The sequence below is a fragment of the Solanum dulcamara genome, chromosome 2 (genome assembly GCF_947179165.1).
Source record: "Solanum dulcamara chromosome 2, daSolDulc1.2, whole genome shotgun sequence".
Lineage (NCBI taxonomy): Eukaryota > Viridiplantae > Streptophyta > Magnoliopsida > Solanales > Solanaceae > Solanum > Solanum dulcamara.
In genome coordinates, this window is record NC_077238.1 from 78,815,022 (window position 1) to 78,838,954 (window position 23,933).

General features: G+C 36.0%; 2 protein-coding genes across 4 annotated transcripts; both read right to left on the reverse strand.

Moving 5' to 3' along the window:
* Positions 1-13,461: 13,461 nt before the first annotated feature.
* Positions 13,462-15,809, reverse strand: LOC129880897 (60S ribosomal protein L35a-3). Its single transcript, XM_055955134.1, has 5 exons — positions 15,701-15,809; positions 15,582-15,617; positions 15,253-15,481; positions 15,116-15,158; positions 13,462-13,735 (listed from the first exon to the last, which is right to left on the reverse strand). The coding sequence occupies exons 1-4, from the start codon at positions 15,730-15,732 to the stop codon at positions 15,117-15,119; spliced, it is 339 nt and encodes a 112-aa protein (XP_055811109.1). The 5' UTR covers positions 15,733-15,809; the 3' UTR covers positions 13,462-13,735; position 15,116.
* Positions 15,810-16,975: 1,166 nt separating this feature from the next.
* LOC129880899 (proline transporter 1-like) lies at positions 16,976-23,311 on the reverse strand. Of its 3 annotated transcripts, none has more exons than XM_055955137.1 (7): positions 22,966-23,310; positions 20,624-20,848; positions 20,416-20,510; positions 19,895-20,084; positions 19,285-19,409; positions 17,990-18,205; positions 16,976-17,472 (listed from the first exon to the last, which is right to left on the reverse strand). In XM_055955137.1, exons 1-7 carry the CDS (start codon positions 23,057-23,059, stop codon positions 17,095-17,097), a joined length of 1,323 nt encoding a protein of 440 aa, XP_055811112.1. In that variant the 5' UTR covers positions 23,060-23,310; the 3' UTR covers positions 16,976-17,094. The 3 variants fall into 3 exon arrangements, with proteins under 3 accessions (XP_055811112.1, XP_055811111.1, XP_055811114.1); XM_055955136.1 differs by having other exon boundaries at positions 22,960-23,309; XM_055955139.1 differs by lacking the exon at positions 17,990-18,205 and having other exon boundaries at positions 22,960-23,311.
* Between the last annotated feature and the right edge of the window lie 622 nt (positions 23,312-23,933).

Consider the following 23,933-nt stretch of genomic DNA (forward strand, 5'->3'; position numbering starts at 1 on the left):
GAGGCTAAATATAATGCTCCTTCGGGTACTTACAGAGAGTTCCATAAAGGTTTCAGAAAAAAATTAATTGAAAAATATATCACTAAAATATTATGGGCTAACATACACTAAAAATGAGAAAATCGTTGAATTCCTCGTGTGCGACACCTAACTACTATGAATACGCCATAGATCATATCGAGGCTACATGTACCGCTCCTATGAGTACTTATACGGTTCCATAAAGGTTTCAAAAAAATTAACTGTAAACCATATCACCAAAATATTTATGTGGGGTTAACCCACACGAAAACTGAGAAATTCATCTAAATCCGCTTATCCGACCCTTAAATGTTGTGAATATGTCATGGATCGTGCCGAGAATACATGTAATGCTCTCCTAGTATTTACAAAGTGTCCTATGAAGGTTTTGGAAAAATATTGATCGAAAGTCATATCACAAAAATATTTATGGGCTAACAGACACAAAAAATGAAAAAAATTATCAATTTTGCTTGTGCGACCCCTAAATGCTATGAATATGCCGTGGATTGTGTCTAGGCTACCCTTACTTTTCCCCTGGGTACTTATGGAGGGTACCATAAAAGTTTCGAAAAAAATTTGACCAAAAGTCATATCAAATTATTCATGACCTAACATACACGAAAAATGAGAAAATCGCCTAGTGCTTTTGCGGCTTCTAAATGCTATGAATACGCCGTGGATCTTGTCGAGGTCACATGTATTGCTCCACAATGTACTTACGAATGGTTTAATAAAGGTTTTGAAAAATAATTAACCTAATTCTGCTTTTGCGTTCCTTATATGCTATGAATATGTAGTAGATCGTGCTGATGCTACACATACTGCTTCCTTAGGTACTTATGGAGGGTCCCATAAATATTTTAAAAACTGTTTGAGAATCATATCAAAAAAATATTAATGGGCTAACACACAAAATTATGAAAATCGCTTAATTCCGCTTGTGTAACCCGTAAATTGTATGAATACACTATGGATCTTGCCAAGGCTAAAGTACTACTCTCCCGTGTACTTACGGAGGATACCATAATGATTTTGAAAAAATTTGATCATTGGCCATATCACCAAAATATTCTTCGGTGAACACACACAAAAAAGATAAAATTCCCTAATTTTGCTTGTGCGGCCCCTAAGTGCTATGAATACTCTGTGGATCGTGCCGAGGCTAAAGGTTCTGCTCCACCGGGTGCTTATGAAGTATCCCATAAAACTTTTGAAATGTTATATCACCAAAATATTAATGGGCTAATACACATAAAAAATGAGAAAAAATGTCTAATTCAACTTGTGCAACTCTAAATTTTATGAATATATCGTGGATCGTACCGAGACTAGACGTACTTCTCCTTCGGGTACTTACATAGGATCCCATAAAGGTTACATAAAAAAGGCGGCTGAAAGCCATATCACAAAAATATTCAAGAGTTAACATCAATGAAAAATGAGAAAGTCTTCTAATTCCGCTTGTGCGATCCTTAAATGCTATTAATACGCCGTAGATCGTATTGAGGCTACACGAACTACTCCCACGGGTACTTATAGAGGGTTCCAAAAAGGTTTCAAAGATATATAATCCAACATAAATTTTACGGTATGTATCTCATTATATAAAACTATATAAGATTAGATCTACGAAAATTTATATTGTTTTGCTAGATTATAAATAAATTCTCTAGATCTGACTGTTTTCCTTCTTTTCAATCACACTCTATATGTATAACATGTGTATAGTCATATATATTAAGTGTATATCTATATTTATTGTCTTAAAATCATATGTGACCCCTAAATGCTATAAATACGTCATTGATCATGCCAATGTTACACGTACTACTCCATTGGATACTTACGGAGGATCCCATAAAAGTTTGAAAAAAATGATCGAAAGTCATATCACCAAAATATTAATGGGCTAAAACAAATGAAAAATTAGAAAATCGCCTAATTCTGCTTGTGTAACTCTTAAATGCTATGAATATGCCGTGGATCGTGTCGAGCCTACACATATTTCTCTCCTTGATACTTACGGAGAGTCCCATAAAAGTTTCAAAAAAATTGACCAAAATATTCATGACCTAACATACACGAAAAATAAAAAATTGACTAATTCTACCTGGAGGGGCTTCTACGGAATTTAGGAGCATTTTAGGGGCGACGCAAAAGAAATTAGGCGGTTTTATCAGTTTTTCGTGTGCGTTAGCGCACGGATTTTTTAGGAGCCGAGGTTTCAGATTGAATTTTCTTGGATTCTTATTTCATAGCGTCCGTATCAACCTAGAGAACGACTCCAATAGCCCCAACGAGGTTTCTATGGCATTTAAGAGAATTTAGGTACCTGGAGAACGACTTCAGTAGCCCCGATTGGGCTTTTATGGCGTTTAGGAGCATTTTAGTAATGACGCAGCAAGAATTAGGTAGATTTGCCAGTTTTTTGTGTAGGTTAGTCCATAAATTTTAGGTACCGATGGTTCGGGTCGAATTTTTTAAATTTTTATTTAGTAGTGTTCGTAACAACCTGAAAAAGACCCTAGTAGCCCCCGCGGGGCTTCTATAGTGTTTAGGATCTTTTAGAGGTGATGCGACAGAAATTAGGCAATTTTGCCAGTTTTTCATATATGTTAGCTCATAGATTTTTTAGGTGTAGGGGGTCCGAGTGAAATTTTTTTGGATTGTTCTTTAGTAGCATCTGTAACGACTTGGGTACCAACTCCATTAGCCCCGGCAGGGCTTCTACGGTGTCTAATAGCATTTTAGGGGCGACGCAACAGGAATTAGTCGATTTTGCTAGTTTTTTGTATCTGTTAGCCCACGGATTTTGTAAATACCGGAGGTCTGGATCTAATTTTCTTGGATTCTTCTCTAGTAGCATCCGTAACAACCTAGGGAACGACTTTTGCAGCTCCGACGGGACTTTTTAGTGTTTTAGAGCATTTTAGGAGCGACGAAACAGGAATTAGGCGATTTTGCTATTTGTTTGAGTGGGATAGCTACATATTGTTTTGTTGCCGGAGGTCTAGGGGCGATTTAGGGGCGACACAACAAGGATTAGAAGAATTTGCCAATTCTTCGTATGTGTTAGCCTACGTATGTTTTAGGTGCCGGGGGTCCGAATCAAATTTTCTTGGATTCTTCTTTATTAGCATTCGTAATGACCTGTGAACAATTACAGTAGCCACAACAGGGAATCTACATCGTTTAGGAGCATTTTAGGGCGATGCAATAGAAATTAAGCAATTTTTTCAGTTTTTTATTTGTGTTAGCCAACGAATTTTTTAGGTTCTAGGAGTCCGGATTGAATTTTGTTGGATTATTCTTTAGTAGTATTCGTAACGATTTGGAAATGACTTCAGTAACCCCGATGAGGCGTCGTAAAATTAAGTGATTTTGCCAGATTTTCGTGTGTTAGCCTATTAATTTTTTAGGTGCATAGTGTCTGGGTCAAATTTTCTTGGATTCTTCTTTAGTAGCGTCTATAACGACCCGAATAACAACTCCAGTAGCCCTAACGGGGCTTCTACGGGTTTCAGGAGCATTTTAGGGGCAACACAACAAAAATTAGACGATTTTACAAATTTTTCGTGTGTTAACGCCCACAGATTTTTTTAGGTGCTGGGGTTTGGGTAAATTTTCTAGGATTCTTCTATAGTGTATCTGTAACAATCCGGGAAATGACTCTAATATCCCTGGCGAAACTTCTATGGCATTTAGGAGCATTTTAGCGGCGACGCATAGGAATTAAGCGATTTTGCTAGTTTTTCATGTATGTTAACTCATAGAGTTTTTAGGTGCCAGGTGTTTGGATCGAATTTTTTTGGATTCTTTTTATTAGTGTCCATAACAATTTGGGGACCGACTCCAATAGCCTCGGTGGGGATTTTATGGCGTTTAAGAGCATTTTCGTGATGATGCAACAGAAATTCTGTGATTTTACCAGATTTTTGTGTGTGTAACCAATGGATTTTTTAGGTGTCGGCGGTTCGGATTGAATTTTTTTTGGATTCTTCTTTAGTAGCGTTCGTAATGACCTGAGGAACGACTCAAGAAGCTCCGGCGGGGCTTTTAGGGTGTTTAGGAGCATTTTAAAGGCGACGCAACAGGATTAGGTGATTTTGTCTTTTTTCGTGTGTGTTAGCCCATGATTTTTTTAGAGGCCGGGGCCCGATTCAAATTTTGTTAGATTATTCTTTAGTAGTATTTGTAATGATTTGAGAACGATTCTAATAGCTATGACGGGGCTTCTACGACATTTAGAAGCACTTTAGAAGCGACGCAATAGAAATAAGGCGATTTAGCCAGATTTTTGTGTGTGTTAACCAACAGATTTTTTAGGTGCCAACTGTCTAGGTTGAATTTTCTTTGGTTTCTCTTTATTAGCGTCCGTTACGACCTGGGGAACGATTCCAGTAGTCCTACCAGGGCTTCTAGGGCATTTAGGAACATTTTAGGGGCGACACAATTGGAGTTAGTTGATTTGGCCAGTTTTTCATCTGTATTAGCCATAATTTTTTTAGGTGACGATGTTCGGGTCAATTTTTTTTGATTCTTCTCTATCCAGTAGCCTCAGCGGGGCTTCTACGGCTTTATAAAACAATTTAGGGGCAACGCAACAACAATTAAGTGACTTTGCCAGATTTTTATGTGTGTTAACCTATGAATATTTTAGGTGCCAGAGATTCGGGTGGAATTTTCTTGGATTCATTTTTAGTAGAATTCGTAATGACCTAGGAATGACTCCAGTAGCCACGGTGGGGATTCTACGACGTTAAGGAATATTTTAGGGGCGATACAATAGAAATGAAACGATTTTGCTAGTTTTTCGTGTGTGTTAGCCCATTAAATTTTGTTGGATTCTTGTTTAGTAGCGTCTGTAACGACCTATAAAACAACTTTAGTAGCCCCGATGGGGCTTCTACGGCATTTAGGATCATTTGAGGGGTGATGCAACAAAAATTATGTGATTTTGTCAATTTTTCGTATGTGTTAGCCCATAAATGTTTTAGGTGTCGAGAGTCCGCGTCGAATTTTTTGGATTCTTCTATAGTATCATCCGTAATGACTCCAAATTCCCCAAAAGGACTTTTACAACATTTTGGAGCATTTTAGGGGCGACGAACAAGAATTAAGCAATTTTGCTAATTTTTCGTGTGTATTAGTCCATTAATATTTTAAGTGTCGGGGGCCCTGGTCAAATTTTTTGAATTTTTTTTAGTAGCGTCTATAATGACCTGGGAAATGACTCCAATTCTATGGTGTTTAGGAGAATTTTAGGTACAACGGAATAGGATTAGACGATTTTGCCAATCTTTGGTGTATGTTAACACGTGGATTTTTATCTACCAGAGGTTCGGGTCGAACTTACTTGGATAGTTCTTTAGTAGTATCCGTATCGACCTGGGGAACGACTCTAGTAGCCCCGACGGAGCTTCTACGGCGTTTAGGAGTATTTTACAGGCATGACAACAAGAATTAGGCGATTTAGCTAGTTTTTCATGTGTGTTAGTCTACGGATTTTTTAGGTGTCAACTGTACAGATCGAATTTTCTTGGATTCTTTTTTAGTAGCGTCCGTAATGACCTAGGAAATGACTTCAGTAGCCTGACGGGGATTCTACGGCATTTAGGAGCATTTTAGGGGTGACATAACAGGAATTAGGCAATTTTACCAGTTTTTTAATGTGTGTTAGTTCACGAAATTTTTAGGTACCGGGTTTCGAGTCGAATTTTTTTGAATTCTTTTTTAATAGCATTCGTAACGATCTGAGAACGACTCTAATAGCCCCGATGGGGGCCTTTACGGCTTTTAAGAGTATATTAGAGGCGACGCAACAGGATTTAAGCGATTTTGCTAGTTTTTCATGTGTCCTAAGCCACGAATTTTTTAATAGTCGATTGTCCGGATCGAATTTTCTTAGATTCCTCTCTAGTAGCGTCCGTAACGACCTGATAAACATCTCCAGTAGCCTCGACGGGGCTTCTACTGCATTAAGGATCAGTTTAGGGGCAAAGCAACAGAAATAAATGATTTTGCAAATTTTTTGTGTATGTTAGCCCATTAATTTTTTAGATGACGGGGCTTCGGATCGAATATTTTTTGATTCTTCTTTATCCCGTACCCTCAGCGGGGCTTCTACATTGTTTAAGAGCATTTTAGGGGCGACGCAACATGAATAAGACAATTTTGCCAATTTTTCATGTGTGTTAGCGCACAGATTTTTTTAGGTACTGGAGGTATGGGTTGAATTTTCTTTGATTCCTCCTTAGTTAAGATTTGGGAAACGACTCTAGTAGCCCTGATGGGGATTCTACATCGTTTAGGAGCATTTTAGAGAAAACGCAAATAGAATTAGGCGATTTTGTCAATTTTTCGTGTGTGTTAGCCCACAGATTTTTTTGGTGCCAGAGGCTCAGGATAAATTTTCTTGGATTCCTTCTTAGTAGTGTCCATAACGACCTCTGGACGACTCCAGTAGGCTCGGTAGGGCTTCTACGGTGGTTAGAAGCTTTTTAGAGGTGATGCAATAGAAACTAAGCGATTTTGCCAGTTTTTCGTGTGTGTTAGCCTACGATTTTTTTAGGTGCTGTGGTCTGGGTCGAATTTTGCTTTGATTCATTTTTAGTAGATCCATAACGACGTGGAAAACAACTCCAATAGCTCTGGCGGGGCTTCTACGACGTTTAGGAACATTTTAGGTCTGACGCAATAAGAATTAAGTAATTTTGCTAATTTTTTATATGTGATAGCCCACAAATTTTTTAGCTGTCGGGGGTCTAGGTCTAATTTTTTTAGATACTTCTTTAGTAGCGTCCGTAATGAACATGTAAATGACTATAGTAGCCCCGACGGGGATTCTACGACATTTAAGAGCATTTTAGGGGCGATGCAACATGAATTAGTTGATTTTGTCAGTTTTTCGTGTGTAACACCCATAGATTTTTTAGGTGTCAGGGGTCCAGGTTGAATTTTCTTGGATTATATTTTAGTAGCATCTGAAATGACCTAGAAAACGACTCCAATAGCCCCGGCGGGGCATCTACGAAGTTTAGGAGCACTTTAGGCGTGAGGCAATAGGAATTATTCAATTTTGCTAGTTTTTCTGTGTATTAGCCCGCGGATTTTTTAGGTACCGGGGGTTCAGGTCAAATTTTCTTGGATTCATCTTTAGTAGCTTCTGTAACGATATAGGAAATGATTCCAATAGCCCGGCGTGGCTTCTACGGCATTTAGGAGCATTTTAGAAGCAACGCAACAAGAATTAGATGATTTTGCTTGTTTTTCATGTGTATAAGCCAATGAATATTTTAGGTGCTGGGGTCCGAGTGGATTTTTTTGGATTCTTCTTTATTAACATCCGTAACGACTTGAAGAACGACTCCAGCAGCCCTAGTGAAAATTCTAAGGCGTTTAGGAGAATTTTTGGGCGACGAACAGGAATTAGGCGATTTTGCTACTTTTTTGTATGTGTTAGCCCCAAATTTTTTAGGTGCCGGGGTCCGAGTCAATTTTTTTGAATTCTTCTTTAGTAGAATTCGTAATGATCTCGGGAACGACTTTAGTAGCCCCGACAGGAATTCTACGGTGTTTAGGAACATTTTAAGGGTGACGCAACAGGAATTAGACGATTTTATCGGTTTTTTCGTGTATGGTAGCCCACAGATATTTTTCTGCTGGCTGTTCGGGTTGAACTTTCTTAGATTCTTCTTTAGTAGTGTTCGTAATGACTTGGGGAACAACTTCAGTAGCCCTAGCGGAGATTCTACGATATTTAGGAGAATTTTAGGGGTGACGCAATATGAATTAAGCGATTTTGTCAGTTTTTCGTGTGTAACACCCATTGATATTTTAGGTGCCGGGGGTCCGGGCTGAATTTTCTTGTATTCTTCTTTAGTAGCTTCCGTAACGACTCCAATAGCCCCGGTGGGGCATCTACGAAGTTTAGGAGCACTTTAGGCACGAGGCAACAGGAATTATTCAATTTTTCTAGTTTTTTCTGTGTATTAGCCCACAAATTATTTAGGTGACGGGAGTTCTGGTCAAATTTTCTTGGATTTATCTTTAGTAGCTTCCGTAATGATCTAGAAAATGATTCTAGTAGCCCCGGCATGGCTTTTACGGCGTTTAGGAGCATTTTAGGAGCAATGCAACAGGAATTAAGCGATTTTGCTAATTTTTCGTGTGTATAAGCCCATGAATATTTTAGATGCCGGGGGTCCGAGGAGATTTTTTTGGATTCTTCTTTATTAACATCCGTAACGACCTGAAGAACGACTCTAGTAGCCCAAGTGAGACTTCTAGGGCGTTTAGGAGAATTTTTGGGTGACGAACAAGAATTAGGCAATTTTGTTACTTTTTCGTGTGTGTTAGCCCCAAATTTTTTAGGTGCCGGGGTCAGGGTCAAATGTTTTTGGATTCTTCTTTAGTAGCATTCGTAACGATTTAGGGAACAACTTTATTAGCCCCGGCGGAGATTCGACGGCATTTAGGGGCATTTTAGGGGTGACGCAACATGAATTAGACGATTTTATTAGTTTTTCGTGTATGGTAGCCCCTAGATATTTTTGCTGCTGGCTGTTCGGGTTGAACTTTCTTGGATTCTTCTTTAGTAGCATTCGTAATGACTTGGTCAGTTTAGGAGAATTTTAGGGGCGACGCAATAGGAATTAAGCGATTTAGTCAATTTTTTGTGTGTAACACCCATGGATTTTTTAGGTGCCAGGGGTCCGGGCTGAATTTTATTGGATTCTTCTTTAGTAGTATCCATAACGACCTGAGGAACGACTCCAGTAGCCCCGACGGGGCTTCTACGATATTTAGGAGCACTTTAGGTACGAGGCAATAGGAATTAGACAATTTTGCTAGTTTTTCATGTGTTTTAGCCCACAAATATTTTAGGTGTTGGGGGTTCGGATTAAATTTCTTTAGATTCTTTTTTAGTACCGTCCATAACAATATGAATAATGACTCTAGTAGCCTCGGCGGGGCTTCTATGGTATTTATGAGGATTTTAGGTGCGACACAACAAGTATTGGGCAATTTTGTCAGGTTTTTATGTGTGTTAGCCAATGGATTTTTTAGGTGCCGGGGGTTTAAGTTTAATTTTCTTTGATTCTTCTTTATCCTGTAGCCCTGGCGGAGCTTCTACGGCGTTTAGAAGCATTTTAGAGGCGACGCAAGAGGAATTGGGTGATTTTGTCAGTTTTTAATGTGTGTTAGGCCACAGATTTGTTAGGTGCCGGGGTCCGGGTCAAGTTTTTCTTGGATTCTTCTTTAGTAGCGTCCGTAACGACATGGGGAATGACTCCAGTAGCCCCGGTGGGGTTCCTATAGCATTTAGGAGCATTTTAGAGGCGACGCAACAGAAATTATGTGATTTTGCCCATTTTTTGTGTGTGTTAGCCAATAGATTTTTCAGGTGCCGGGGGTCTGGATTGAATTTTTTGAATCCTTCTTTAGTAACGTTCGTAACTACCTGAGAAACGACTCTAATAGCCCCGGCGAGGCTTATACGGTGTTTGGGAGCATTTTAGGGGCCACGCAATAGGAATTACGTGATTTTTCCAAATTTTCTTGTGTGTTAGCCCACAAATTTTTTAGGTGACAGTGGTTCAGTTCGAATTTTCATGAATTCTTCTTTAGATCAAAAATCAAATCACCAAAATATTAATGAGATAATACACACGCAAAATGATAAAATTGCTTAATGTAGCTTGTGCGACCCCTAAATGCTATGAATACATCGTGGATTGTTCTGAAGCTACATGTACTGCTCCCTCGAGTATTTAAGGAGGGTCTCATAAAAATTTTGAAAAAAATTGACTGAAGGTTATATCACTAAACAATTAATGGGTTAACACATACGAAAAATAAGAAAATTATCTTATTCCGCTTGTACGGCCCGTAAATCCTATAAAATGACATGAATCGTGCCGAGGCTACACGTAGTGACCCCCTGATACTTAAAAAGGATCCCATAATGATTTAAAAAAATTAACTGAAAGTCATATCAATAAAATATTAATGGGCTAACATACATGAAAAATAAAAAAATCGCTTAATTCCACTTATGCGACCCACTAATTACCATGAATGCACCGTGGATTGTGTTGAGGCTACACATACTTCTCCCCCGGGTACTTACAGAACGTACCATAAAGACTTTAGAAAAAAATTGACAGAAAGTCATATTACCAAAATATTAATGAGTTAACACACGAAAAATAAGAAAATTGCCTAATTTCGCTTGGGCTAACACACACGAAAAAAATGAGAAAATCACCTACTTCATATTGAATAGCGTCTAAATTCTATGAAAATTTCATGGATCATGTCGAGACTACATGAATTGTTCCTCCGGTTCAATTCGTAAGATCCCATAAAGATTTTGCAAAAAAATTAATTGAAAGTTATATAACAAAAAATTTAATAGGCTAACACACACTCAACACTAAGAAAATAGCCTAATTCCTTTTGAGTGGCCCAAAATACTATGAAAGTGGCATGGATCACGTTGAGGCTACACATATTATTCTCCTTCTTCATTACAGAGGGTCACGAAAATGTTTTACAAAAAATTAACTAAAATTCATATCACCAAAAAATTTATGGGTTAACATACACAAAAAACTAAGAAAATCGCTTAATTCTTGTTGAGGAACCCCTAAATTCTATGAAATTGAAGTGCATCATGGCGAAACTATACGTATTATTCCCCCTGATAATTATGAAGGGTTCCGTAAAGGTTTTGCAAAGAAAATTGATTGAAATCCATATCACCAAAAATTAATGGGATAACACACATGAAAAACTGAGACAATCTTCTTCATGTTGAATGGCCCCTAAATGATATGAAAGTAGCGTGAATGTCGCATCTAGATGTACTGTTCTTCCGTTTCATTATGAAGAGTCTCATAAATATTTTGAAAAAATATTGACCAAAGTCATATCACCAAAAAATTCATTAGCTAACACATACAAAAAATAGAGAAAATTGTCTAATTCTTCTTAAGTGACCCCTCAATGCTATGAAAGTGGCGCGGATCATTTTGAGGCTACACGTACTGTTCTCCTAAGTCATTGCAGAGGGTCTCATAAAGGTTTTGCAAAAAAAATGATCGAGAGACATATCACCAAAAAATTAATGGGCTAACACATATGAAAAACTAAGAAAATCGCCCAATTTTTGTTGAGTGACCTCTAAATGCTATGAAAGTGGCGTGGATCATTTCGAGGACACACGTAGGGTCCCATAAAGGTTTTGCAAAGAAATTTACTGAAAGACATATTACCAAAAAATTCATAGTCTAACACATACAAAAAAATTAGAAAAATCACCAAATTCCTATTGAGTGACCTCTAAATGTTATGAAAGTGACGTGTATCATGTCGAGGCTATGTGTACTATTCCCTCAAGTCATTAAAGATTTTGCAAAAGTCATATCACAAAAAAATTTCAAAGGCTAACACACAAGTTATTGAGAAAATCGTCTAATTCTAGTTGAGTGGGCCCTAAATGTTATGAAAATGGCGTGGACCAATTCGAGGCTACACGTATTGTTTCTCCAGTTCATTATGGAAGGTCTCTTAAAGGTTTTGCAAAAAATTGACTAAATGTTATATCACCAAAAAATTGATGGGCTATCACTCACGTAAAATGGAGAAAATTGCTTAATTCTTGTTGAATCGTCCTTAAATACTATGAAAGTTGCACGGATCATACGAGGCTACACATAATGTTCCCCTAGGTTATTATGGGGGATCTCGTAAAGATTTTACAAAAAAAATGTTCAAAAGACATATTACCCAAAAATTCATAGGCTAATATACACAAAAATTAGAGAAAATCACCTCCTCTGGCTAGTAAGATCTTTCAATTCGTCCCTAAATGCTATGAAAATAGTGTGGACCAATCTGAGGCTACATGTACTGTTCCTCCAGTTCATTACTGAAGGTCTCTTAAAGGTTTTGCAAAAAATTGACTAAATGTCATATCACCAAAAAATTGATGGCTATCACCTACGTAAAATGGAGAAAATCGCTTAATTCTTGTTGAATCGTCCTTAAATACTATGAAAGTTGCATGGATCATACCGAGGCTACACATACTGTTCTCCTAGGTTATTATGGGGGATCTCGTAAAGATTTTACAAAAAAATTATTCAAAAGGCATATTACCCAAAAATTCATGGGCAATATACACAAAAATTAGAGAAAATCACCTATTTTTTGTTGAGTAGCCCCTAAATGCTATAAAGGTGACATAGATCATGTCGAGGCCACACATACTGTTCCCTCAGGTCATTCTAGAGGATCCCGTAAATTTTTTGCAAAAAAATGACCAAAATTCATATCACCAAAAATTCATAGGCTAGTACATACAAAAATTGATAAATTGCCTAATCTCTATTGAGTAGCCTTAAATATTATGAATGTGGTGTTGATCATGGCGAGGCTACAAGTAGTGTTTCTTCAGGTCATTTCGAAGGGTCCCACAATTTTTTTGCAAAAAAATTAACCAAAAATCACATCACCAAAAAAATCTTGAGCTAACAGACACGAAAGATAAATAAATCGCCTAATTTCTACTAAGTGACTCCTAAATACTAAGAATGTGACATGGATCTTGCCGATTCTATACGTACTGTTCCTCCAAGTCATTATGGAGGGTCCTGTAAACTATTTGTAATTTTTTTTTAGCAAAAGACATATTATCAAAAAATTATGGGCTAACACACGTAAAAAATTAAAAAAATAGCCTTATTCTTGTTGAGAAGTCCTAAATGGTATGAGAGTGGCGTTGATCATTTCGAGGCGATACGTACTGTTCTCCCATTACAATACGAAGGGTCCCGTAAAATTTTACAAAAAATTAATCGAAAGTCATACTACCAAAAATTCATGAGCTAACACACACAAAAATAAATAAATTAGAGTTTAATGAAGAACAAAAAATTTAATCAACATTTCTAATATCCTTTGTTTTTAATATAGTATAGATATGATATAATACGATGAATCTAAACTCCGTTTGGTCATAGATATTAAAGTTTAAGATTTTTGAAACTTGTAGTTGTGTTTGAGCGCAAGTAAAGCTTCAGTTAATCTAAACAAATGGAACAAGTTTCCATATTCTAAAGCATAAGCTTAATACATATTAACAATATATATATTTCAAAACACTAACAACTCAACTAAACAAGCACCAAAATTACAGAAGTAAAAGAATAAGAAAAGAGAAAGCTAGGCTATACTCAGGAGGCTCTTTTTATAATAAAATAATAAAAAATAGTAAAAAAACGATTTTGTCTAAAAACAACATTTCAAAGGACATTCTTGCTTTTAATATAGTATTGCTTTTAATATAGTATAGATAGATAGATTATCGCACAAAAACTCTTTCAAAACAATTCTGGAACCTGAGGAAACCATTCCTTTGCAAAAAGGCAATTAAGATACTTTCTGGACATATCAAGATTTAAGAGCAAAGAGAACTAAATGATTGTATGTAGAAACTCCAAGAAGAAAATTAGACTGACATCTAATAAGATGTTTCACTCATTGGTGTTTCCCGGTACATGATGAACAAATAGACTAAAACTGTAACTCCACATCCACATAGCCCAAAACAAGTTATGTCCAACTACTTCTAAAGATTCAAATCCTTCATAACTAATGATAGACAAATGTAGGGCCTCCAAGCATGTATCGACTTAGTACCTAGCTGCAAGAGTAAATATACACAATCAGTTAACTTCAAAAAAGTGTCAACGGGTAGGAATACAGGAAGGGAATTGTAAATAGCAATCACAACAGCGCAACATCAAGTTAACAGGCTGATTCTACAGAAACGTCACGTGGCAATAGCAGGACATTTTGAACCAGTTAAGATATCAGATAATAATAGCTTCATATCCTGACAAAGTGTAAGAGGAAAATCTATCTTTAAAAACAATTTTCCAGTGCACAGGTTAAATATGCCTTAGCAAGATACAATGTCATAATACATCTACAATGATAGCAATTCAAAAACTGCTCTGCTTGAACACCTTCCCCCTTTTCCACACTGTCTAAATAGAGGGTTCACAACAGATTATCTACTTGAAGCTTCTGAGCATATTTTCTTGTGTGCTACTTGAAGGGATGGAAAGTATGACAATAAAGACCCTATAGCTAATCCGAAACAGCAAAGAGATCCATTTTTTGTAGTCTTGAGGGGCTTGGTTTCTCAGAACTTTTCAATGGACATGGGTAAACAGAGGTAATCAATGTTTTCTTAAAAGCCTACAAAAAGACGCTACAGTAATGAGCCTCTCTGTAATTTTTGGTTAATACATGGGTAACAAAAGAATAGGAGGTCGCTCCAAAGGAATACAAGAAGTATAAATCAATCTTCCGTTCATGCAGTTTTTGGGTGTAAGGAGAAAAAAGGGCAGTACAGTAAATGATTGGCATAGCATGATTGTTAACTGTAGTTTAGTACCACACACACTTTGAGTAAATAGGGTATAGCGAAGTCAAAATATGGTTTTTGTATGTATCAATGAATGAACTTTCAATTTAACAGGTACACAAAACACATTGTTTTAATACAATATAATTGTCTGAGGATCTTATGGTAAAAGGCAATCCTAAAGCATGCAACTTAACAAATAATTAAACCAATTATTAAACAGTTTGTCCACCCCCACAAACTAAATGATCCTTCTAATCATAAATTTATGTCCTATAACAGGGCAATCCAAGTAAAATGTAGAAAAACATTATTAATGACTAGAGACCATAAGTGAGGTGTGGGGCACTTACCTTGAGAAGGTAGAGAGTTTTTTTCTGATAGACCCTTGACACAAAACAGAAGAAAAAGACGCCAGTAGCAACAGCCAAGAACAACAATTTTTTTTACAATAATCTGATAGAAATAAAATCAGAGAAAACAAATATACCAGACTAATACAAATATTCCGGGAAAGGGAAAGCAAAGTACTCACTACATATTAACCTTCTATCCTCGGTAGCACATTAATCACTATAGAGTATAGACCATAACATATCAAAAAACAATTTTTTGGTCAACATATCATAAAATTTAAATATAATATAGCACCTTATATGTTGCTTGGGTACATGAAAACTCTAACCTTAGCTCCCTGCAAGAGTGGAACACAATAATTAATACAAAGCACCATATATACTCTCCCTCTTAAGCAAATAAATTCAATTACAATCGTAGTCGAAATGTACCATGGATTTTGGTGGCAGATTGGACTTGAACTTAGCTCTAACAACACCACTGTTTCCATGAGGCCTACAAACTTTTCCCCAAATGCAGCGATAATGTGAGTTATTCTTCTTTGTTTTCGCCTTGTATATATAAGCCATACGCTTTCCTAAGTACCAATCTACTTCCTCCTTAGTGTTCACTCCCTCGATCTGAACCAATGACGTGTTTGGATACTGATTCGACTTCGACCTAATATACAATTTCAAATTCAATTATTTATATTCGTTCCGATCTATTCAGACTCATTTCAGTTTAAAATTAGATAATAACAATAAAATAGTTACGTTACCTCTTGTATCCAAGAACTGTTCCTCTAGTGTAGAGTCTGAACGCAAAAAAAGTAGTGAAAATATGATTTTATAAGCAATTTTTATGAAAATGACATTTTAAATGAAGATGATTCAGTACCTTACACGCTCTCCTTGACGTCCTTTCACCATTTTCGACTTTGAAGTTGTAACCTGAAGAAGATGCGTTCTAATGGAGAAGCCTAAAACCCTAATTGCTGAGGGAGAAGAGAGGAATTTATATTAAGCGAACGAACGATGGGCTTGAGGCCCAGTTGTATAATTCAATGGGCTTGACTGATTTGGGCCGGATTGAGAAGAAGGAAGGGACCTAACCTGGGTTATTGGCACTTTTGTACCTATTCTGTGCTCATCTTTAATTTTTGTCCCTTGGACAGATAACTTTTTTTGCGGGGTATAAATTTATATTTTTACATCATAATATCTCACAATTTGTAGTTTGTGACTTTAAAGAACTTATGTTTGCTCGGCATATATTCGATTTCTAAAGACAAAAATTAAAGATAAAACTCATTTAAAAGGTAAATCGTATAATTAAATGCCTTTGTTAAGAAGAATTATCATGAATCCGCCCATCCAACTACTTAAATTAAAATTTTGTGAATGTATAATGTGTATAATACATATATAATTATGTATAATCAAGCATAACTATGTACCGACTAGAAAAAATAAATGATGAATTTGATTGATTATTTGCATAAAGATTCAAATTTTTAAATATGGTTGTCGAATGTGATTGCGAGGTATATCGAGTATTCCTTAAATTTATCAGTAATTTCTATTTGTCTGTTCAAATTGAATATTTGAACACAATAAAAATTCAATTTTTTATTTATCTACATAAACGCATTATGCTTTGTGCCCCATCCTTTTTATAAGCCCACTATTATGTATTGTTTTTTTCCTAGTACAAATGTTACACTAAGAATCTGAACCATGAATTTCAATGCAATTCCTCTTTTATCAATGGCATCAAGTCATGAGGCTTAAAGCTTGTACTTAAAAGTTAAAACACAATGCAAGGAGAAATCACAATACTCAACAGTAGTCAAATGTTAATTCACTTATCAACTAAATATATATAGATATAGATACAAATACAAATATTGCGTATAAAGAAAAAGATAGTCAATCCTCTTGGATAACCGTGAGTGTTATGTAAAAAGGATCTAGGAGGATCCTATCCTAAAGAAAAAGGAGGAGGAGAAGTAGAGCTAGTTTTAGGGGCGGAATGGAATAATTATGAGATAAACAATGAAACAAAGGAGAGGACTTGAACAATTCACTTTGAGTACAAGGAAGTTTGCTCATAGGAATTCCGGAATCGAAGCGATTGCAGCGAATAATTGATTTGAAACGAAACACTTCGATATATATTTACCTTTCTCTTAGTATAAAAATCAGAAGAAACTTTATCATAACTGAATAATTTAACATTTACATATCACCAAAGATGGTAACATTATCTCCTCAAATAGTGAAAAAATAAAATTACAAATCAGCAAAGACATGGTATGTCTTAGAGTCTATTGTGATGAGCTTCAATGCAGCTACTAATGCAGCAACTGCAATGCAACTAAAGAAAAAAATATTGAGCCAATGCCAACTCTGCTGCAATAATGACAGCTTCTTTCTCTTAGCAACAATGTACATGTGATTTGGAAGTATAAATGTGAGTGGAAATGTACTGATAGCCCCAGTAAGGCTCATGAAGTCTCCCAAAAAGGGCAACAGAGAAGAAAGGAAAGCTGTAATGGCTATATAACCACCTCTAACAATGATTCTGAAGGCCAAGTTTTTACAAGCCAGTGCACTCCCTTTAACTCCATACTTGGTATCCAAGAACTCGTACGTCGGACTCGCAAATATCTAGGATCATAAAAAGAAGCAAATTAGAGACATTATAGAGGTATATGAGGGAATAGACAACTGTTATTGGGAACTGGTTAGGGCAATCCGATGCACGAAGCATCTCACGTTCATGTAGGGTTCAGGGAAGGGTCGCGCTGAAAAAGGGTATGTTGTAGGCAGCCTACCTTGACACAAGCATTAACGGTTGATCCCACAACTTGAACTCGTGACCTATAGGTCAGACAGAGACAACTTACCGTTGTTCTAAGGCTTGCCTTCTTATCTGGAACTGTTTGAAGGAAAAAACTTACTGACACCTAGTGTTTGCACCAAACTACGTAATAGAGGATGATGTGAGAGTCGGTATTAGTTAACTATGGTTAACTGATAACAGTTTTATATATAAAGACACATGTTATGAATCTATTGCGTTGGTGTAAATACCAGGTATGGGTAAGTCTATTTCCTTGTTTGAGTTATGTAACATGAAAATAGCTGTATAAAGATTTTAAGATCGGAGCAGAGTGATAATTACATGCAGCGCGATAATAGCTTGCAAGAAAGCTGCAATGTTAGCCATTCCCTTCAACCAAATTGGACCACTAACATTGTTCAGCAAATAGGAAGATGCACCTGATCCATAAGCCCAGTATCCAATGTAAGTAACAGCATGCATTGGAACAACTCCTAAAGTGAACTGAAAGTTAAGGGCCTTTATCATGTTATTGACAACTGGTTTTCTCACAGTAGCCTACATGAAAGACACAAGATTGCGAGAGTTAAAAAAATGATCAACAAAGACAAAAAGATACCTAGTGTATCCCACAAGTGGGATCTGGGGAGGGTAGAGTGTACCCACACCTTACCCCTACCTTGGGAGGTAGAGAGGTTGTTTCCAATAGACCCTCGGCTCAAGGAAATATCAATGAAAGCAGTTCGGAAAAGAAAATAACGGGAGTGAAGAAGCCATGGGAAAATACTATAGAAAACAAGACAAAGCATTTTGAAAAAGGATAAGTAACTACAACATAATGATACGATTATCGAAGTACAAGAAACAACATATAGTAATAGACATTGAAGGCCAAGAAACCACAAGAATAATACTGCAACTACTAGTAAGGAGGGGTAGCGAAACAACTCTCATTCATAATTGAAGGAGTCTCTTTAGTAGAATGTAGCACTAAGTTTAGATTCAAGAATCGAAGGGTAATCAGTAAGATTGCAATCCCAATTAATCAGTATATGGATCGACACTTCTCTCCAGCAAATAGGTCTATTGTCCATTTCTTTTAGCGGACATCCTTCACTGTACTGTTCGATCAAGTCATTACATCAAACTCGACGTCAATCAGTAAATTATGGATATAGACCTTTAGAGCCGATCAGTAAGATTAGAAGTAGACCATTACTTTCTCAATGAAATAACATCAACCATGGTAGCTAATTAAGTAACTTTCTTTCACTCCAAAGGACATAATGAATAGAAAAAGATCTAAAAATTCAAAGAAAGGTACAACGGTAACAAAAGATCGACTAAAATGGCACAACTATAACCAAGAATAATCCAGCTTTGTTTATCACTAGTATTGAAAAGACAAAATTATATAATTTATGAAATTGCCAAGAATTTCCAACTCTATGTCCAATCATAAAGAGTTTAAGCATCTGAAACTTGCAGCTGATTATAAAAAGTCAAAACATATCATACCAAATTTAAATTATCAACTCACGTCAAGTAATTCACTACATTGACTTCATTATATGCCAGGCTTACTGAGCAAAAGATTATATGCACAATTTTTTTTTATCAATTTGTAGGTCAGTTACCTGTATCTCAGGAAGCATCCCTGTGTTATACGCAAAAACAAGGTTAGCAGCAGCACCAATAGTTGCCCAAGTCCTACTGTTTTTGGTTCCAGGAATGCTGTAGTCTCTAGGAGGTGCCTCAAGACCTGTAATTCAGGATATTAAGAAAGGATGACCCAAGACCGCATTCCTTTTAAAAATATCGAGCTACAACGTTGAAAGGGAAAATATGATTTTTGGTAAGGAAGCAAAATCAGCAGGAGCAAATCTATGCTTTCTGTTCCATACAAATATGATTTCATGCAGAGATGTTGTTTACTTTATAAAACAAGCCCAGATACTATGTGTAAGAGGACTAACATTTGAGAGAACATGTAAAAGAAGCATAATCAGAGACAATGTAAGGAGCAAGAATAAGCTTTTCATCAATCTCCAAACAGGAGGATTGGGAGAACCTAGCAGGCAAACTACACATTCATACACTAAGATACGATCAGTTTTACTTTTCAACAACAACGTACAGTACAAAAGAATAATTACCCAAAAGTGCCAGCAGTTAAATTAAAAGTATGCATACATTGAAAATTTTAGTTTGTGTTTAACTCAAGAGATTAAGGAAGGAAAGGGTTACCGTCTTTAAGTGACAAAGCAATCGCTATACAAATATACACTAGACTGAAGAATGTTGAAAACCCCAGCCAAACCCTTAAAGCTGACAAATGGGGTATAGCAATGGCAAAAAGGACACACGCGAAACCGGCCAATGCAATGAAGTGTGGCAATTTCATCTGATGGTCATCCCTAAAAAGAACATAGAAAGCCTGCAATCAAGTTTTTGGAATCATCCCATCAGAAAACAAAAAATATCTGAATGGAATCGTATTCATATGTATAATTTTGCTTGGACATCAAATCCAAGAACTAAAAGATATTAATGAATCTGCGAAGATTAATCGACTGTCAATACTTCAGAATTTCTTACATGCAGGAAAAAAAGAGAAGACAAGTCAAGCAAAGAAGTGCACATATGTACTTGACAAACCACATTTCATTTCTCATCATATTTTCCTTTCCCTTTCCTTTATTTGTCCATGTTTTATTATCGCACCTTCTCAGTGGACCTGGTAAATTACAGAGGCATATTACTATTACCTTTAATGCCCGTCCACCCAGTATGACAAATCCAGTATTTATCAAGAAAAGATTTGCATACTGCAATGCCCAGACAAGTGAATAGGCTGTCTGTCCTGTAGCAGCCAAAATCCCATTCAGCTAAACCAACGGAATCAAAACCATATAAATCACAAAAGAAGAATAAGAAGTTTCACTATGTATTTGATATGTTTTCAGCAACACATACCATATATGAATCCCGCAAGGTCTCTATATCTGATATGCCTTCTTCCCCCATATTCATGTAGCTTAGCAATAAGGGTACTAGCATATAGTGATATAGCTGATGCCAAAACCAGACCAACCACACCACTAACCCAACCTAGAGGAACCATAATTATGCCAGCATATCCGAGAGCAAAGGCACTGTTGACACCCGTGCCCAAAACAATTCCCACCTGAAACCATGAATCTGCGGTTTGCACCACAGGTAAAATGAGCACAATTTACTATAAATCAGCTGACAATTCATGGCAAGAATAATAGTTTGCAGATATCATATTGTACTGTTGTAGGCACCTTTTTCTTCTGCTCATATACATCTTCATGGGATTGAAGTGAACAATAGTAAGACATTTTTTAAAATTTTGCCGACAAAATCAAAAATCTTATTTTAACACTTAATTGGTAACTCAATTCTAGTACATTAATCACATGGGGCATGATAGCGTTACATCTATGGAACTCATAGGTACTACACCATGTTTATCAATTATAGCAGTGTATTCATGTAATTTGCAGTTTTACTTGGACACAGGTGAATGGAAATTTTATCCGAAGAGGCAGAGGTGGATTCAAGATTTATACTTTATGTCTTCATATTCAGGATTCTACCACCACTCATTTAATTTACTAGGTTCGAAACCAATTCCTTGTAAACTTTTTACTAACACATACCCAAAACCAAAGCTATTTGGATTCATCCATAATTCATATTCAAAATATGCAAATCCCTCAACTAAAAATATTGGCTCCGCCTCTAATCGCAAGAATTGTACATTTTGAAATTAACCCCACAGAAACATGAGTATGTTATGCAGAAAAGAATACACTAATCTTGTTTGCTCATTTACATCTTTGTGGGTCTAATTTGAAAACATCAACCTCTTCAAAACTCTTAGTGGCCGTTTGGTACACGGGATAAGATGAGATATCCCATGATTAAGTCAACCAAACACAGTATAATTTTATCCGAAGAGGCAGAGGTGGATTCAAGATTTATACTTTATGTCTTCATATTCAGGATTCTACCACCACTCATTTAATTTACTAGGTTCGAAACCAATTCCTTGTAAACTTTTTACTAACACATACACAAAACCAAAGCTATTTGGATTCATCCATAATTCATATTCAAAATATGCAAATCCCTCAACTAAAAATATTGGCTCCGCCTCTAATCGCAAGAATTGTACATTTTGAAATTAACCCCACAGAAACATGAGTATGTTATGCAGAAAAGAATACACTAATCTTGTTTGCTCATTTACATCTTTGTGGGTCTAATTTGAAAACATCAACCTCTTCAAAACTCTTAGTGGCCGTTTGGTACACGGGATAAGATGAGATATCCCATGATTAAGTCAACCAAACACAGTATAATTTTTTGGGAAAATTACCAAATTACACACCTTATATTTCTATATTTTCAATTATTCCCTACCATTTGTAAAAATTTCAAAAATCCCTCATCTGATACATAGGAATGATGCTGATACATTACGATTTGATACATAAATCCTTTTCATGATACATCGCTAGTTAATACAAACGAAACACAAATTGTATCAGTAAAACATAAGTTTTACTGCTATTTTTGTTGTGTTCATGATATATTAGGTGTTATAAGCTGATTCATAAGTTTTATTGATATTACAATGATTGGTTTGTATCAACTAGCAATGTATCATGAAAAAGACTTATGTATCAAATCGCGATGTATCAGCGTCATTCGTATGTATCAGAAATCTGAAAAAAAGAGAGAATTCGGGTAATTACCAAAAAAGTCGGAATAAATTGTAATTGTACTTTTTCACTATGGGATTTAAGTAAAATACCCTAAATTTTTATCTTAACCATGGGATATCCCACCTTCAGTGGTGGAGCCACCTTGTGGTTTGGGGTTCACCCGAACCCTCTTCGGCAGAAAGTTATACTATTTATACGTGGTTAAAATAATTTTTTATGTATATATAATAGATGTCGAACCCCTTTGACTAGTTCGTGTGTCTACTTTTCAGATTTTGAACCCTTTAATTAAAATCCTAGCCTCCGCCACTGCCCACCTTACCTCATCCAACTTGGAATTCTTTTATCCCATCTCCGGATAAATTAGTCCAGCCATTATGGAGTATAATTCCAGAAGAATTTAGTCCGTGTACCAAACGATCTCTTAAGCTTTCTACAATAGCCATGACAATTATATTCTATGAGATTTTCATTTATGAACATAATAATCAAGCATAAATTCAAAAAAAAAAAGAAAAGAGAAACCCATGAGAGTATTTTGTAAGAGAAAGAGACCATTACTAATTTGGTGTGCAGAATTAGGACTGTCAATAGCCAATTTTTCATGATTGTGCACATTTGGGAGAAGGGGATGATCAAACGACGTCGTTGACATCGAAATCAGAAGGGCTAAAGAGCAAAAAAGCTCAATTCTACAGCCTCTTTCTGCTATGGCACCCCTCCTCCTTCTCTTCCTCCTTCCTCTGTGAATTCAATGTAGTGAAATGTCTGTTTCCTATTGACAATTGCAGATATTATTTGCCATTGTCCCACTTGCTTTCCTCCATGATTGCATAGTGATGGGTACTTGATTGGAAGTTGGTTATTTATTGGCGACCAAGCTAGATTTTTATTTAATTATCTAAAAAAGTTTATAAATATGAACAAGTGAATTCAAAAAGAAGTTTTATGTATAAATAATATAGTTTTTTTATTAATTAATTTTATTTAAATAAATTTCTTGATTTTATGTGGCTCCCCCCCAATATGTCGTTGTCTATCACTTTTTTGATGTGGCTCCGTCCCAATATCGAAAATTTTAAAAAAAAAACCAATTAATTGGGTGTGGCAACATAAATATCTTTTCTTTATTATTATTGAAGCATCAACAGTTTTTTTTGGTTACCTAACACCTTTAGCGAGACTATCTCAGATTTTGAGTTTTGAAATTAATTTTTTTTGTTAGAAAGTAATTTCTTTTTAAATAGGTCTTATACAAGGTGAATCTGAATTAAACAAGCCTTAATGTGAATAATGGACATCAATTCAGAAATTTAGAAGAAAAAAATAAAAATTTATTGTATTGTGAAAAGAATCATGCTATATAATTTGGTGTAACACCTAAGGATGGGCATAAATCATCACAAAATAAATTATCAAATTAGGATTTATCGTATCCGATCGAACTTTGAAAGTTTGAATTTGATATCTTCTTTTAGTTATTGAATTATCAAAACTAAACTTTGAAAATGCCGAACGTCTACTACTGA